This window comes from Atractosteus spatula, chromosome 4 (genome assembly GCF_055471065.1).
Source record: "Atractosteus spatula isolate fAtrSpa1 chromosome 4, fAtrSpa1.hap1, whole genome shotgun sequence".
Lineage (NCBI taxonomy): Eukaryota > Metazoa > Chordata > Actinopteri > Semionotiformes > Lepisosteidae > Atractosteus > Atractosteus spatula.
In genome coordinates, this window is record NC_142709.1 from 68,166,295 (window position 1) to 68,185,244 (window position 18,950).

An 18,950-nucleotide genomic window follows, 5' to 3' on the forward strand; every position below is an offset into this window, starting at 1 on the left:
CTGAACCACAGGCACAGGTGAATGGAGGTTGGAGAGAAGCTCCAACTAAAGTGCGAGCTTCTGCGGTAGCGAGAAAGGCACCACACACAGCTCATGGAATTAAAGAAACTAAAACGTGATGTTATGGTAAGATAGCTGTGGCCAAGGCCCAGTATGACCAGCACTCTGTATTGGTGCCAGTAATACTGCCTTCTGAACAGAGTTACGATGAACATGTCTGGACCACACTCTTCTAGTGTAGTTTTCTATTTGCGACCTAATGTATATATTCATTACTTTACTTTCTTTTCAGATACACAGATGCCACCTGGACAGCCTGGAGGCAATTTGTAAAATTTTTACATTTAATTTATGTTATCTGTTATTTTTCCCACAGTTCATAAAGATGAGTAAATAAATTCAATTATGTATTCATTTCCACACTCCTTTGGACTGTGCACAGTGTGTTTATTTCTCAGAGATACAGGGAATAACTTGCGTACAATGAAACATAAAGTCTTGCAACCAATTAAAATAATTATGTAAAAACGGTAGTGATGACGGCCTGCCTAGCCTCCACACCAGCCTGGTATACACCCTCTGTTGTAGGATCAGGAAACTCCGTCCCTTCTTCCTCGTCTTCATTGGGCAGGGGTACGGCTGCTCTGACAGCCATGTTGTGCAGCATTGCGCACACATAACTATCACAGCGCCGCACCGCTGAGATAAAAATCTGATGCCACCCGCTGACGTACGAAGACTTTTCCAGAGACCTACATTGCGTTCCACCAGGCTGCGGGTTCGCTGATGTACCGCGTCGTACTGTTCTTCGGCCGCCCCCTGGGGGTTAGTTACAGGTGTCAACAGGGATGCACGAAGGGGATACCTGCCATCGCCCAGTAGCCCTCCACCACCAAAGTCCCAACTCTTGCCTTCTGACACACTGCCGAATTGGCCCAAATCAAGGCATCATGGGTACTCCCAGGCCACTTTGCCACAATGTCCATGAAAAGTCCTTGGTGATTGCAAAACACCTGTACGTTCAATGCAGAGAACCCTCTGCTATTGCAGCCTTTTTAGGCTAGTGATACAAGCCACCGCTCCAACCCAATGATTTAAACTTAAATAATGCATTACTGCACTTCATCATGAAAATCCTGATATCATCTAGTCAAGTATAAATCTTAGTTTGCTAAATTTCCAGAGAACTGTCATGGCGTGAATTTAATGTGCTCTGTCTGGTGATCTCCGTCTGTCGCAAAGGTTGGCGCAAGTGGTAGCCAGTTTAAGAAGCACTTAGCAATTAATGAGTGGGTTGGGGAGCACGTAGATTACGAAGGATTTAACATGCTACTTTAGTTACGATGGGTTTGGGGAAACACTCATAAATTAACAATCGATCATAAGATGGAGTTTACGATGTTCTTAGTGCTACAACGCTTTTGGGAAACTCACCCCAGATCAGATTAATATAGCAATAGAAAATGTATATTACCAGCTCATTAAATACTGTAGGTCCCTGATAAATACTTGGTTATCTATAAAATGACAAGTTTTACTCACCTACTTCAATTGTTTTTTGTAGTACTATAACATTCTCGTATTCTAGTGTGCGAAATACTAGTGCACCTATACTTTCATACTAAGGTGATGTTTAATTCTTGTTTGTTGTTTCAGGGTCAATTTATTGAAGAATGCAGATAGGTGCTTAATACACTGTTCCTAACCATCTTTAGCTTATCTTGCACCAATGACTCCTGTACTAGACAGGAGAATAGCAATGGTCAGATAAACTCTTTCAACCTGCCCAGTGGTTAAGCTCAGGCCTTTCTCACTGACATAAGTTCAAGCCTGTTGTAAAAGGGGAAGTTGCTGTTTTGCCAATGTCCAGCTCAGCTAATCTTAACTGTCTCCCTGGCAGCCCTATGCCAATTTTGTGATGTTAGCCTTCATATCGCAGTACTCTTGCCAAATAGTTCATTTTCATTTAACAAGCAGCTTTCAGAACCTTCAGTTACAAATTCTTCTTAAAACTCGCTTTAGATCTTAAAACCGGTGTAAATCAATGTATAAGTCAACTTCCCCTACAGCTGAAAAAATGATCTTGACACTGTGATAAAATCTACCAAAACTGACTGGAAATAAACGGCCACATCCTTCCCTGAATAGAAAGGGGCAGTTATTTCACATGCATAATTCTGAATCATTTCATTAATTTGATACATATCAGCGTACCTGCTGAGCTGAACGCCAATCAGTGCGCTGCTCAATAAAACCGAGAGCAAAAGGAACACCAACACAGACCTACTGACATACAAAGCTTGTAGTCTGTTGAAATTTCTGGAAATAACTTGGCCCTGACAGTGGTTAATTTGTGGTATTTCCTCTCTTTCAAGGTTCCCAAGAGTAATCCCAGACCACTTGTGTTTCAGATATTCCCCAGCCCTTGGATAGATGTACAAGGGTTTAACAACTGGAAGGGGCGCTTTACTCAGAGCTGCAACTCTTTCTCGGAAGATATGAACCTTCTCCAGAAAAAGAAGGGGAGAGTCTTCCTCCTCCACTGCTGCACTGTACGACATGAGCTCCAGCTGCTCCTCCTTCATGTCCTTAAGCGTCTCAAGCAGTGGGTCATACTCACTTGAGAGCTTAGCACCTGCATCATCAAGAGCAGCCAGGAACTCCCGTTCCTTCTGCGCCAGGGTCTGTTTAATCTTCTCAAAGTACAGCACCACGGATTCTTTGTCTTGTTTGATGAGGTTTTCACATCCAGCTTTCTGCTGCTCCAGCTTTTCTGCTAACAAGGAAACCTCGGCCCACCGCTTATCAGTCAGCTGCTCCACGAGCGTCCCCGGAGCCTCCTGCTCTTTCATAAAGGCTGCCTGCAGGTCATCAATGGCATGACCCCGATGCTGCCCAATGGTAAGACAAACGCCGCAAATCAGCTGACGATCTTGGAGACAGTACACGTTCAGTGGTTGCTTTGGGTGCTCCTGGCAGGAGGGAGATTTGGACTGGTCATATCTTTGAAACTTCTCTATGATAGCTCTGAGAGACACATTGGTTGGCAAGGCTTCAACCCCTGTTGGGGGCAGTTCCACCATACTTCTGCAGTGGGGGCACTTAAGGGGGGTTCTCAACGGCCTCCAGATAGAGAAATTGACAGAAACCTGGAGAACATTTTCCAAACAGCCTTTACAAAAGGTATGGGAGCACGGCAGAACACGAGGGTCACTGAACATCGAGTAGCACACTGAACACGTGAGATCCTCCTCCAGACTTTCCATGTTTTTTTTCTGTAAAAAAAAAAATGCACTACGTTAAGGCATACCCAGTATGCCTGCATGTCCGAAGACAGGTCTTTAGCGATCTGTACTGTGCCTGCCAAGACACTGCAAGTCTTGGTGACACAAAACAAATATCTGGTCATCAAACTACTGAAACAAAGACCAAAAATATAAAGTGATTACCCACTGAAACCAGTCTGGGTGTATTTTTTTAAACACTGCATCCTTAACAGTTTTTATATTTAAAAATAATGATCAAATACATTAATATAGATCAATTTTCCAAAACCCAAGTACAAGCCATAAGTAAAGTGCAGTTAAAAGTAAAAAAAACAACTAAAGAGAAACACACAGGATAGGATGTAGGGCCATGAGACACAGTACCCAGTAAAAAAAAAAGTGAGTTTTGAGTTTAGATAACAGTTCTTTAAAAAGTTTTCGTTCCTGGAAAATTGAACGACCAGTTAACCAGAGAGCCTAATGAATTACTGTGCAGCTGTTACTATAGGAATGCATATGTACATAAAATAAAGGTCTAAGAGACAAAGTCGTTTATCCTCCAAGGACAATAAAATATATTAGTGATCAACATTTCTTAAGAAGCTGGTGCAACAGGTTTTAATTGTTCAAGCACTACTGATATTTCTTCCCAGCAACTCTCCTACAGGATTTTATTGACACTTCGCAGCAGGCTGGCTGCACAGTGTCATCCCTGAATCTTTAATGAAACTTGGCTCAGTGTTCAGCATCAAGATGCCACTTAATCGCGTTATGTAAATTGAATCTTTATAATTCACAAGCCATTGTTAGAACTATTTTTGCCCCGAGGTCATATTGGCAATATCATTCAGACATCAATTTATCATGAAAGACCATCGAGAGTTTCCATTAACAGGCCTGTTGTTAAGAGTACGACAGTACCGATTCTTACAATCTGATAATCCACAAGGAAACGACATTTTCACAAACGATCGACTCTGGATAAATCCGCACAAAGATACTTGAATCAGAGGCATTAAAACCCTTGGTCTCAAGATGAATAATATCCCAGACATTACCCGCTGTCGGTAGGACTGATACAAGCGAGAATAAATGTGAGATTAAGTTTACAAGACAAGGTTCAGGAGCAACGTCTGACGAGAATTAAGAGTTTGTTTCAGTTTTAATTACGCACTTCTTGAGTTGAAAGCGATTAAACTCGAACGTCAACGGTAATTGTAGCTTGTTCTGACTTTTATAGAGTAAAAAAAGAACGAGCTTAGACAACAGACTACTGTTAAATATACAATAATGGACTTTTCGTTATTTTCTAATATATGTTAAACACATCTTGATTTATTAAATTAATCTAGTTTTAGGCTTGCTCATATCTCTACTTCAGCATTTTTTTTTTAAGTACACAAATCCAAAACGTTATTTCTTCTCCGCCCATATGTATACATAAAACTAACAATGACCGGTACGGCGCTGCTTGGAATACAAAGTCTTTGTGCGGTTTCTTTGAGGATAAAGTAATATTTAAAAAAATTGCAACTGATTATCCAGAAATATCCGAATCACTCCAACCTGTGTTTCAAAGTTGCAACACCGAAGGATCACTGGGCTTTTTCTACAGCGACTGCAACCCGAGTAATTCTTCGAGGTGGACAACTTCATTTTAAAGTTTCATTGCGACGCTGTTTGCGGAGAAGCTATCTCTTCACAACCCCTCGTAGACATAAATCCGAAGTCTTCACCTTCCCTCACCTGTTTCCAGTCGTGCATTCACTCACACACACACACAGAGCCCCGGGATCTTCCCCACAACCCCGCCCGGCCCGGCCCGGCCCGGCCCGGCCAGCGCCGTCTGCGCAGGCTCGCTCGTTTCGAACTGCAGCCCTCCAATGGCAGCGGCCCTCCATGGCTATTTAAATGTAAATCAACGTGACGCGGGGGAAAATCATCCTACAGCGCACCTGCTGCCAAGAAACTTAATGTACCCGCAGGCAAATCCGGCACTGGGAAAGGTTACACCGGCATCAGCTTGCTGTACTGTAAACGGGGATTGATTTGGCAGGGAGGTTACTTGCTCTTGGGCTGGTCGTTTCCTCCAGCTTCACGGTTAACAGTGCTTCGTCGAGCCGTATGCTGAGCGTGAACCGAAACATCTCTTGCAACTGGAACAAAACTAATCTGGAAATCTGTGTAGTAGGTGCAGTGTTTTTTTTTTTCTCTGACGTACATTAAACAGGCAAATCGGCATTATACAATCGTCCATAGAGGAAAAGTGTAGGGCAAGCTTTAGAACAAAAACATCGCACAGCTTTGTGCTTACATTTTCGTGGGACTTGGATGCGAGCTCATTTTTCCAACAAATTATGTAAATTAGTACTTCTGCGACCAGTTTCGAGATGTATAATAGATGCAAGGTGATAACTAGCACGGTAGATCTTCATTTTTTTCCCCAGTTACTTCAATACGGGTTTAAATGTTCTTAAGTATTGCAAACGGGTAGGAGCTTGACTAATGTTTAGGTGAGGTATGACCACAAAACTGTAGTTCTAAATCCAAGAGAGCGAGAAAGCTTCTAACGTGCATTTTATTCAACTCCCAACTCGCAGGCCACGGTGTGTAAGGAAGAAAAAAAAAGACTACACAAATGGGTTTCAATATTTATTTTGTTAAAGACAAGCTAGCCTGTAGTCTAACGTAACAGGTTAAGCAGACTATCCCTTTTCCTTTCATTTTGAAACCACATCTTTGCTGACAAGGAATGCTGCGAAAGAAATAGCCTAGTTCAACAAAAGGTTATGACCACAAATGAAATACATTCTACAGTGTTCAAAATTACTTAAATTGACAGGCTAATTGTGGCCAACCTTGGATGTACTTAAATACAGCAAACTTGTTCATGCATCACTTGTGCTCTAGAGAGAAAGGCACAGCTTTTCCTACAATGAGCCACCTTAAAGAACTTGTATAACTCAAATGAGAAGCATATTTCCATTTTTTAAACAAGCATTTAAGTCATTGATTAAATAACTCCTGAAGTGGCTCATAATGGATTGTTCGTGGCTAAAGTAAAAAAAAAGTAAAAGTATGCATATTGTTAAAGGTGCAGGAACAATTGATTTATACATCTGTGCACACCCTTTTCCAAATCAGTCCTTCCTCAGCAGTACATGTGCAAATTAAGGATGTTCCATATATGAAAATCAGAAATTAGTCAAAAAAGACTAAACACCACAGTACCCTAAAAAAGTAATTCCACTGTGTACAGTCTAAAAAAAATACCTAAAATTTGCTATGCTGTAGTTTAGTACATGCAAAGGTTATAGTGATTCACAATGTAACATAAAATGGACATTTTATATTCTTGTGATGTAAAGTTGAAGCACTTCATTATGGCAACAGTACTGCAAAGCAGTGATTTGCTCCATAGAAAAACTTCACTCTTATTCATGCAGGAAGCTAACTTACACAAGTAAGTTTATTTGGTTTGTAAAAGGTGATGATATGGAAAGATTCACAGCATCAAACCAATCTCTGGTGCAAAAGTACAGGGGGAGCCTTCCTGTAATTTCTAGTTTTACACAAGCATCTAAAATAAAAGCTGTAAAAATTTTAGAAATAAAAATTAAAAAAGGAAAAGGGAAAAAAAGGTAAACACTGGATGCAAGAGTCAACCAGAAACTACTGAATATATCTTACAATGCACTGCTGCTCAACCTGCCGAATTTATGTCCAGTGTAATTTAATACTAATGCAAAATTTTGGTGTTTTTCCTTCTGGGATTTATTAATTCAGCCTTTTACAGGCACATTAAGTTTTGCATGCGTTCACATACACCACACCCATACTCTCGTACACACGCCGCTCTCCTGGACTTTGGAGTCTGCTTCACAAACGAAGAGCCCTGCATTAGAGATGAACCTGGCTCCACACCACTGAGTCCAGACATTCATACATGGGTTCATTCACACAGTGCTTCATAGCAAGGCCTTGGTTGTGGCGCTCTGGACTTTGACAAATGTTGACTATTTTCCAGCTTTGTCAGCAACAAGTCCACAAGCTATGATATGATGCTTTCATCAAATCTTTCAAATTACCTTGGTTCTCTGATCCCCCTTTGTTGAAGACCTCTAATAACTTGCAGTTACTCGAAACATCTTCAAAGCATTCAGTGTAGATTTTGCAACATTTAGCCACTCATTCTCACTCGCACCCACTCGCCATCACAACTTCATTTGGGCTTTCCCTGGATGCCAAACGAAATCCACACATTTCTCTCGGATTAAATGCAGCAGTGGATCCCATGAGCCGAGCACAATGGATCAAATTTCATTTTACAGTGCTGCATCATGACGTTAACTCCAGATTGGGAAGCTTTTTAGAACTGGAACCCTTCTGTTGGCACGTTAGCTGATGAATTGAAACCATAAGTTCCACCCTGGATTGCTTCTGGAACCAGGCTAGAATCTTCATCAATCTGAAAACAATTAAAAGCATTAAGATGAGCAGTTACTACTTGGGAAAAAATTGATAAAGACACTGCTGCTTAAGTTATCAATTATTTCTTCATTTTAACATTTTTTTCCAAAATCTACTGTGGTTTTTGCCTTGTTAATATACAAAAGCATTTGTGGATTTTAATGCCTTTATTTTAATTTTTAGACATTTAAACATCAGATCTTGGAAGACAGAGTTAGTACTTACATCATCCGATGAGAAGAACTGATCAATAATTTCATAGGCCAATTTATAGATATCCTCATTTTCATGATTCTGTAACTGTTCAATCTTTTCCAAACCTATAAAATAATTTCGAATTAGTCAGTGTGGAATGGCAAACATTCCACAGGGAAACCTTTAGCAGTTCTTAAGTTACCCAGCTACCTTTTATGTTTCGTTGGATTGAAATGCAAAATGTACACAGGATTTTACAGCATTCAGTGATTTCAAGAGTGGAGACTTAAAATTGACAAATATCCAAGAATGTCTTGCAAATGTATTCATCCCCTGCAAAGTCTGGCTGCCCTCTGAGCTTGCAGTCATGTTAACCAATAGATTAAAAATGCTAATAGTATGGAAATACAAGTCAACTATTCAGCCCCTTTGGTAGAGAAGTCCTACAGATTAGTCTGAAAAATCATTTAGTGTAGCAGCTTGTAAATAAACTGGTTGACTTAAGAGTAAAGGCATCTGTCTCTAAGCTCCCTCTGTTAAGATACTGAATTTCAAGCCCCAACCTATATAGCGATATGACCAACCACAAAGACGAAGCAGCTTTGGAAACAAGTTGAGAAGCACAGATCAGGAGAGGGTCACAAGAAAATTTCAAAGTCACTCATCTTTAGGAAGTCTTACATGCCACCCAGACTACCACTCAAATAAGCAAGCAGAAAATGAATTAGGGTTGCCACTGTGAAGTCAATCATAATTTCGAAAGATTTCTGTGTTTGAGATGGCAGTCAGCGTTCATACATGAAACATATTCTAGCTGGCCTATATGGACACATGAAAAGAGTTAAATTAAAAATGTACAAAGCATAGGACGAAGCATGGAAATATCACAAAACCTTCCGCCATTTCTGATGCAAGAAGACTTTTAGGAAAAATGCAAAAGTCAACTCCGGTAAAAAAAAACCCATTACTAATCACCACCATTCTTTGGGAAACTTGAAAAAACCTTGCACCAGTTTTACTCCTATCGGATTCTCTTGTACCAGTGTACATTACGGATCTAAAACCTGGTCAAAAATTCACTTTTCAGTATGACAAAAGAACCAAAGCACAATAACGCCCCACAGAAGTGTACTGACAAAAAGTGAACATCCTTGAGTGGCACAAAGCTGACATGAATCAAACAGAAAATTGATGGCTGTTCATTAAATGATTTCAATTTTACCAAGAATAGAAAAACATTTCATTCTCACTACCATTTAGAAATGTCAGAGACCTACCCAAAAAGACAGCACTTACTGCTGTCTAAGGTGCCTCAACCATGAAGTGATTTAGGGGGCTGAATAATGCAAATGTTCTGTACAGATCTCATGGATATTTCAACCTCCTTCATTAATGTCAGTCAGTTTGAGCACTTCCGTTTCAAATTAATTGAGAAAATCTGTGTAATACGTACTTCATCAAATATATCACAGCCAGGAGGGGAAAACTTCTGCAATGCACTGTATCACATATTCCAAGGAATGCACTGATAAAGTACTATACTCGTCCCGCAACTGAAAGTTGTACAGAAGCCGTAAGAGAAAGCTTACCTCCACATTCTTCAATCAAATTAGCAATAGTGTCTGCCTCATCATCTGCCATTTTCAAGATATTACTCAGTCCATCTAACACTACTTGAACAACTTGTGCATCTTTAACGGTGAGTAGGCTGCAGAAAGGTGGAATGACTTGCTGCTGGATAAGGTATGCCACCTAGTGGAAACAAAATGCAAAAAGAACACTTTGCCTTACTATGCTTTGTGGTCTTCCGCTTCCCCACGTTATTGAAGATGACAAAATGTAATCATTACAACTTGAAATCCAAACTGACTATTCAGCTGGTTTATTTAAACATTTTATGATGTTACATATTTGAAGTAATTGACAACTCCAATATCTACTGTCTTACAAACAAACAAGATCCCATCCATACTAGCATTTTGACACAGGATGCAATCTAAGTCAAAATTCCTGCTAGTGTGAAAACACCTACACAGGTCATGTGCAGACTGATCTCGGCTAGCAGTAACCCACTTCAGACGATGGGTTTGGGCTAAATGCTAGTCTTCTCGGTATTTGGGGAAAATTATGCAAAGAAGTTAAAATAGATAGAAGACTAAACTTAATTAAAGTAACAAATGAACGGGTCTTAACAGTATTCATTTCAAGTTCATTAAAACACTGGTACTCCTTCAGAAATAATTCCACAATAATCCATTACTTAAATACCTAGAAAGTCTCCGTTACATAAAGATGCTGAGGCACACACATTAAAACTCAAACTTGTGCAATATCTACACTTTTTTCCTTCACACAGTACAGTACCAAATGTGCATATGCGAGGAGAGTTCTGACTTCAGGAAAAATGTGGCTACATATGTGAAGATATTTAATGTTCACAAAGATATATTGTATTTATTTGACAGTCTCAGACCAGATCAAAGTGGCAATGCAACAATAGACTAAGATTTTAATTCTTAAGAATTTAAGGGTAAGATCTTACCTGATCTTTTCTTCCACTTATGGTGAGATTACTAATTGCCCAGGCAGCCTCCTTCTGAGTACCAAAATCCCCCTTAAAAAACAAATTCCCAGTTCAATACAAATGTTCTCCATTTACTAAACAGAAAAAAATATATAGTAAACATCCAATACTTCTTTACCTTGTCCAACAGATGTATGATCATTGGCACAAGATTGGCATCGATAACAGCTTGAACTTGCTGCTGATTCCCTGCAGTAATGTTTGATAAGAACCACACTGCCTCCTGCAAGATCAGAGAGCATATTGATTTGCTGATTTTTTTTTTACACACAATAGGATCCTGCAATAACAGTGAAAATAAAAGGCTAGGGGAGAGATGTGTTGGATCAGATTACAGGAACACCATCATAATGTACCTGTTAGAGACTAAAAGGTGCCAAGGCTGGCAAGGTGAGCATTTTCAAGGCTCTAATCATCAGCCAGATCACAACAAGCCTTTAAAATTCAATGCGACTGGCTTCAGATGCACTCCAATGTCAGCAGAGATACTGAAATCTTCAGAGCCCCCTTTTCACCAGCCTAGATGCCACATTCATCCACACGCACACCTGTTCCCTCCCTCTACCCACCCAATAACTATTAAGGAAACATTACCAAGTGTTTTTAACTTAAAAAATACAATGATCGTTATATTTACCAGTATTACACCACTCAGAACATTCACACAGGCACCAATCTCTATTTCATCACCTCCAACATTCAGGTTTACATATGTCCAGCTTACAAAATATAAAGTAAAGCTCAAAAACACATAGTAAAACTCTGCTGGCAACTCAGAGAGAGTTTAATTACACAAGGACATTAAATATGCATGACAGCATTAAGGTAAACAAAATCAACAAGTTTAAACATGCAGGTTACCTTATTGATCTTTTCTTTTGGGTGAGTAAGGAGAGCTTGGAAGTGGGACAGAGCATCACAGTTGAGAACCACTTGCGTCTGCTCGTCTGTACCAGTCACGATATTGCCAACGGCTCTCAGTGCTGCAGTCTAAAATAAACGTTTCTCAAGTTCAAAATTCAAAAACATTTTTAATCATACAAGAGGTATTAACCAAAAATATACAGATTTTTTATTTGAACAGATAAAATTCAACACATGAAAAAAAACACTGAGAATATAAGTGTTAAAACTAAATTGAGTTCTCAATGTACTATCATTTTTTTCAGTCATCTGATTGCAGACAATATTAAGAACTATATGCATGTTGTAATAGTCTTGCTGTGAGAATGATGGCTCACCATATGCACCAAAAATGCCTAAAAGTCTAACATTTAAGAGATAAAAGAGGGTTACTCTAAAAATGTCAAATCAATTTAGTTTCCTTTTCTAATAAAGGAGTTTTCATAATTGTTAGATCTGATTTTAGATGTCAAAATTAAATTCAGCTAAGGATAACTTCAAGATAGTTAAAAAGTAGTTGGGAGGAATCTAATTAGTCAGTGAACACTGGTCCTAAACTTCACCACAAAAAAAGTATTTAAAGTTTGCAATTTTTAATTTGAAGACTCATACCTGTACTTTGACTTCCTGATGACTAAGGAGAGGCACCAAATGAGGAACTATTCCTGAATCAATAACCATCTGAATCTGCTCATTTCCAGCATCTGTTAGGTAGGACAGAGCCCAGACTGTGTCAACCAAAATCTACAAGAGAAAAAAAAATCAGCTCTTTATGGGAAAGTATATGAAAATATTGTCAGTTTCTGACCAAAGATATCTTAAGTTTAGACTAAGTGCATAAGCTTTCTTACTCACATTCACATCTGTGTGATGTATCAGGACACACAAAGCAGGAAGAATCTGCAGGCAGCAAAACAAATGAGATTGACCACCAGTAGGATTGTTAAGTTGTGTAAAACATAAACCACCTATAACTGAATACTCTTATGACAGCAGCTATTACTTAACTAGCATATAGCCCAAGGCTGAAATCCTATATTCCAATTCTTCCAGCTATATTAAAATCTCAACATCAACAGTACAAATGAAAGATTCAGATAGTTAAATAATAGTTTATACCAGTAACTTGCAGAGCAGGATTTTATTAATGCAGGTTTTTTTATACCTCCTGAATTGTTTCCATCGGTGGAGGTGGATCCTTGTGACGACAGAGATTAACCATCACCCAGGTGACATTGCGAAGAAAGGTAATAGGGATAGATGGGCTGATGAAGGACAGCAGGGGTTTCACTACACCTAGGCTGATGACGTAATCTCTGCACTGAGGTCCGTCCCCTTGAGAAAAGCCAAACAAGATACATTATCCAAGGTTTAAGGCATTAAAAATAGAAAATGTCAAAAGGGTTTAATATTTCAGCATACTTTGGTCAATCAGAGATTTAAATTCTGCTAGTTTGTCGAATTAAAATGTTTAAATAAAAAGTACAGAGGTACACACCAATGATATTGCCCAGGGCCCAGACCGCCTGTTCACAAACATTTTGATGTGGAGAGTGCAATAATCTTAAGAAAAGAGGAACAGCATCTATGAGAAAAACAAAGCACAAAAGATCATCTTTTTAACTTGGAACACTTCTTATCACAAATACATATATAATTCTCTAAAAAGCTGTCAGACATTTCAACCTCTATCAATTCTTCAGGCAAAGCAGATGTGGCTACATTTTCCAAGGCAAGGCATTTAACAAGCACAAGAAAGAATGTGAAGGATTTAGTTAGTGCAGTTCTATAAAAATAGATCATCTCTTTCCTAAAAGGTGCTTGTAGATATTTATGTACATACTTGACTGAACAACTGCTTGTGTCTGTTCTGACGTTCCAGAGGCAATGTTTGTCAAAGCCCAGGCAGCTTCAAATTGTAAGGAAGGGCTGTAAAAATAATATTGTAATACTTGTTAATAAAAGATTACAATTGAAATCACACTTAACTCTGTACTCTAGTAAGTACATAGCACAGTAAAATGTTTTTGCTTTTATAATTAGTGTATTGTTTCTCTTTCAAGCATGGACCTAATTGGCTGTGAAGCTATACATGTATAAAACTTATTCAATTGTTTTAAAATCTTATTTCAAACTGAATGATGACCACCACTTACAAATTAGTGGTGGTCCACTGAATATTACTTGAGGACCAATTAGACATTGCATCAAAGCTATTTCCTTGCATGTAATTATAAATTACATTTAGAGCCATTGAATTCTAAGCTAACCATAATAGAACCAACCCTACAATACAGCTAATAGTAATCCTTTTCGTTTCGGAGAAAATATTACTACCTGAAAATTCAGTTATGGTACATAATATTTAAGACTTATAAATGCAGGTATCTTTTTAAACATTTGGACAAAGAAAAACTTGAATCTGAAGCTTTAAGGTAGAAGACCTGTTTTATGTATGGTTTATGAAATCTACTTAAATCCATTACCTTGATTTAAATAAATAGATCACAGATTGAACCTTGGGAGTTTTAAATGAAAAACACAGCATGTTGCAAAAAAAAAGATGGTCACTTACTTGTCATCTCTCTCCAGACAATGAACTAGTATAGGTAAAATGCCAGATTTTATTAAGTCATCAATTGGTGGGTTCCGATCACTTGACAACAGTTTCCTGCAGAAGAAACATGCAATCCTCAGTTTCATATTCTAACAGGTACAGTGATTAAAATAACCAAAGGAAACCCAGAAGCCTCCCAAAAGGCATGAATGGAAAATTAACTTTGTATAAACTCTTCTTCATTTATGGTATGCAAATTTATCAAATGTCCTTTAAGCCTCAGAATCAAGGAAGCAGTGGTTACAGCCATCTGGTGACAGAGCACAATACCTGCAATCAAAGTATAGATCACAGGCAGAATGCCACAAAACAAATTTCACAAACAAATGATTAATTCCACTGCAATTTTGTAATATTGACTAAAATTAGCTTAAGTCAACATTTTGGTTATAAAGCAGGGGGAGGGGTGAAAACCAATGTTATGGGTATTGAAAATATAGAAGTCTATCAACTCAGTACTCCACAAACTGCTTACCTTGCTGCCTGCACAGCGCTTAACTGTATGCCTTGGTTGTCACTGGAAGCATTCTGAAATAAACTCAGAAATTAAACTTGCAGTACCAATAGAGAGCCATTCACAAGCCTTGCAATGAAATTAATGATTGTAATCCACTTGTACCTTCGCAATATTTGGCTGAATTTATCTAAGCAATATATTTGGAGTTTTATCTCAACTTTACCTTGAAGTATCAATACCATTGTCTTTAATAGAGGTTTCTCCTCCCCCCCCATAATTTCCAACAGAATTAATCTTATAAACAGCATACTTTAGAACAAGATCTTGCTTGCTTATTGCAAATGTAACAGTACTGGCTATGCTTTCACAATCTTCAAAACTAGCATGAAAACACTGTCTGAGACATCAAAAGAGTGTACAAAATATAAAATTAGGAAGGTATAAAAACACTTACTTGTACTATTGCTTCTAAAGACGTATTTTGCTGCAAACAAATGAGGAAAATACAAAAATTAGTCTTGGAACAAATTACCCAATGCACAACTGAATCAAAATGAAAATATTAAATTACATGCTAAAAATAAATTCAAACTGGTACACCACAATGAGTTGGGAAGCAATTGTTTGTAATGAATACAACCAGTTTAGCATTTTCAGTTTTTGAAAAACACTTAAAATCTGTATTTACTTTTACATGCAAGACACCAACAGCAATCCTTACCACTCTGTAATCGCCATCTACATCAGAGTCATCACAAATATCTTCATGAGGGACATTTCTCCTTTTCAGTAAGTGTTCATCTCTCTTATTCTATGAATCAGATGTGTCAGTAACAACAAATGACAAAAAAAAAGCTTGTGAGTTTTCATTGAATAAATTTCAAATGCATACATATTTTGGGCATTTTTAGAATATAGCCTGAGCTCTTACTGAGTTCAACAGACAGTAACACTTTTCAATTTTTAAAGTTATAAACATTACATTCACATACATCTTAATAATCAAATCTCTAATTCAAAAGTTACACATGACATTGCATATCCAAAACAATTAGATTACAAATGAACATTGTAAAAGTTAAGGGCTACTAAAGAACACTTCTGATAAATCAGAAAATCAATACCTTGCGAAGTTCCACAACCACCTCATTCCTCTGTCTTCTCATTGTCTGGATAAGGGGGCAAATACAAAAACATTTAATATCCTGCTCATCTGAAAGATCTGACATTCTCAGAGGGACTACTAAGACAAATGCAGCCACTCCAACAATTACATACAACGTTTTGGAAATGATGAAAGGAGCTTTTACTATGCAAGGAAGTATTAAAATGACCTTCCACCCTTGTACATTTTGAATACTTGTGATACCTCAGTGACACACCCAGAGAACAGTACAGGACAACATGGTTATCAAGTGTGACAACATTAAAAAAACAGCCCACTGGAGAGAGTCCAGGATTTAACAATGGTTTACTGTGCAATGTGACAGCATTTCAGCGTAACACAGTTAGCCAATTTCATACCACATGCAGTGAGTAATGTAGCAGGAAGGGGCAGTTCACTCAGGGTTTAAGCTTAGAAATCCCTCACACGCCTCTGGAATTTAATCCACAAGGCACAGGACAGCACTGAGCACACAAAAGCGCAGCAACATTCAAGACGTTTTTTTAAAAACTTCAGTATGACTTCACAACTGGCCAGTGCGGATACTGATTTTATTACTTTGGGTTCGGCTCCATGACTGAGGATCCCCATGATGTTAATAGTAACGCACGGGATTCAGATTCATGTTTTACAGAAAAGGGGTGGGGCACTTTATTACACTATCCCAAGACTAGAATGAATAGGAAAGAAGAAAATATTTTCAGAAATCCTGATGGTGATTACTGTAGGGTGGGACACTCAGACATTTTAAATCAAATATCCTTTGAAAAAAAGCCTGCAACAGCACGTTAAATTTTAAATAAATGGCAGAACAACCTAAATTAATACAAATAGATGCTTAGATTGCTCATGTTACAGAGTATGGTCCTCAATCATTTTAATTGCTTTATAAAATAAAAAAAACCAAAAGGTGCAGCACAGCTACATTCATTTCTTTTTTTTATGAAAAGGGTGGCTGAGTGGCAATTAAGGAAAGTGAATAGTGATGGAACTTCACAGAATATTTAGTGGTCCTATATATGTAGTAATACAGTCTGCTCATACTATTGGACGTATGGGCCAAAACTGACAAAGGTTTGAACATTATATGCATGCCTCCGTACAGATCTGTGCATCTTGCTTTGCACTGTTATCACTTAAGCACATCAGACCAAAATTTAAAAGTCCAAATGTTGGAGTCTGATCCAGAAGTAAAGCCTGATGCGTCAACAAGGAAACTGCTTTACCAGATTAAAAAAAAAAGACTTCGTCTCTTTTCTCACGTTAGGACGTGTTGGGCCCCTTAGTATTATGTAACATCTACCAGATAGTTCATGTTCTCAAGAGATTTCCTTTAAGTTTTGGAAAAAGAAGCACATGACTTCCAGTTTTCAACGCTATATAATATCGACTTTGGAAAAAGAAACAAAAATAAGAACGTCATCCAGAACGTAATATTTCTTAACTTGGGTGGTAACGAAGGACTGCAGACTAAAACGCCGCGGAATTATATATATTTTTTTAGAGATCTAGAAACAGACATTTGTAAAGTTTTGTGCGTTAGATCAATCGTTGTTCGTGTTTCGCCACATCCAAACTACTCCAACCACACGGAGAGAAGGAAGAAAAAAAAATTAACTCCACCAAAGACGCACAAAGTAACACTTTCGCATTAGCAGAGAAGCTCCCTACAGCCCCGGAATAAGCTTCGGGGGTAGAGCAGCACACCACCATACCCAGCTTCTTCCAGCCATAAAAAAAACAAAGGCGTCTGCGGAGCCCAGTAAGCGAGCCCCGGCCTGGCCTGCCTCCCAGCCCCTGAATCGCTGCCCCGAAGTTTTGCGTGCTGGGCAGGGTGCGATCTGCCCAGCGCTGGGGCTGAATTAGGCCTCGGTCGAAGTCACAGGGAGCTGGGGCCTGGCTTGGGCAGGGTGCAAACTTCGAGATCCTGGAAATTATTAAAGACGTCACAGCGGAACCTGAAACAAAATAACACACACATACTCGCCAAAAAAAGAGAGAGAGGCACACCGAAAAAGTGAAGAAGAAAACAAATACCTCCAAATCCCGGCCCTTGTTTTTGAAATTCTTCAGCCGCTGGTTATCCAGTTTCTCGTTGTCGGCCATGTTGGGGGGAAAAAAAAAATATGTATTTGTAACTACTATGATTTGGGCGACGTATCTCTTTCGTGTGTTTCTTTTCTCTCAGCCCCTTCAGTTACCGGACTCTTTTCTCTGGCTTCCTCGCAGGGGGTTGTGGGAATGCCGGTACAGGCCCAGCCTCGCTCTGGCGGCGGAGGAAGGGCGGACCTTTGTCGTCACGGATTGGTCCGCGAGCGAGGGAAATTTAATTTAAATACGCGTGCTCGGAGACGTGCTCGTCAGTGGTAATTACAATACAGCGAAACAAATTCCAGCTTGCACTTTGGTTTTCATGGACATAAAAAAAAATGCATACGAGCGACACATACCTACGTGTTTTATAGGGTACATAAAAATATGAATTAAAATTAGTATTCGAATCAGGCTTTTCCTTAAAGAAACTATGCTACAATGCACCAGACTGTAACAGGAATAATGTAGTGAAATAAGCTGTTAGTGTTGATGTCATGATATGATACCTTGCATGGTACCTTGTAGCATTTTTAAATGTCATTAAATGCATAAATATAAAGTTAATAATGAAGTTGGATTATTTTACATATATGCTAATTATCCTGTATCCTGAAATCTATGAAAGATTTTTTAAATTTTAATTTTAATTATACTGTTTCTAGGAAAGCAGCTCCTTTAACGGCCGAAAGGTATGAACTGATTAATATTACTGAAAAGTATGACTGCTGTTGTGGTTGAACGCTTCACCCTATACAGCAGAGGGCAGCGAGCCAAGACAAATGAACAGTTCCACTGCTCACACTAAGAGGGAAAGAGAAAATGATTAAATTCATAGCAAACAGGATTTTTTTAAAAAAATAACGTTGCCCAATAGCACTAATCATTCCAAAAACGTTCTATTGATTAAAACATATAATCGCTTTTCACAGCTAAATGTTCCGTTAACCACTGCTGAATCAATACTTTTTTCATCTTTCTGTGTTTTGTCCTACTACATAGACAATGTCCATTGAAATATATGACATATATTTCAATGGACATATATATATAAATTATATGACACGTCTTTGATATTATTTGTGCATTCTTAGGATGACAGCCCACACTATAATAATCATTATGAATGAATCTATGAACTACTATGAACCGTAAGTATGATGGAGGAAAATAAGCATTGTTTGGCAATATGACGTGTTATA

General features: G+C 38.5%; 2 protein-coding genes and 1 non-coding gene across 3 annotated transcripts; all 3 read right to left on the reverse strand.

Moving 5' to 3' along the window:
• Positions 1–432: 432 nt before the first annotated feature.
• On the reverse strand, positions 433–5,094 carry trim59 (tripartite motif containing 59). The gene is made up of 2 exons (XM_088912600.1): positions 5,013–5,094; positions 433–3,275 (listed from the first exon to the last, which is right to left on the reverse strand). The coding sequence occupies exons 1-2, from the start codon at positions 5,028–5,030 to the stop codon at positions 2,064–2,066; spliced, it is 1,230 nt and encodes a 409-aa protein (XP_088768726.1). The 5' UTR covers positions 5,031–5,094; the 3' UTR covers positions 433–2,063.
• Positions 5,095–5,905: 811 nt separating this feature from the next.
• Positions 5,906–17,908, reverse strand: kpna4 (karyopherin alpha 4 (importin alpha 3)). Its single transcript, XM_088912621.1, has 17 exons — positions 17,695–17,908; positions 15,617–15,661; positions 15,214–15,303; positions 14,947–14,976; positions 14,511–14,563; positions 13,994–14,089; positions 13,262–13,347; positions 12,917–13,003; positions 12,584–12,753; positions 12,274–12,318; positions 12,031–12,162; positions 11,377–11,505; positions 10,634–10,738; positions 10,474–10,545; positions 9,521–9,683; positions 7,962–8,056; positions 5,906–7,734 (listed from the first exon to the last, which is right to left on the reverse strand). The coding sequence occupies exons 1-17, from the start codon at positions 17,761–17,763 to the stop codon at positions 7,636–7,638; spliced, it is 1,566 nt and encodes a 521-aa protein (XP_088768747.1). The 5' UTR covers positions 17,764–17,908; the 3' UTR covers positions 5,906–7,635.
• LOC148836953 (small Cajal body-specific RNA 7) lies at positions 10,837–11,210 on the reverse strand. Its single transcript, XR_016091036.1, has one exon.
• Positions 17,909–18,950: the final 1,042 nt, after the last annotated feature.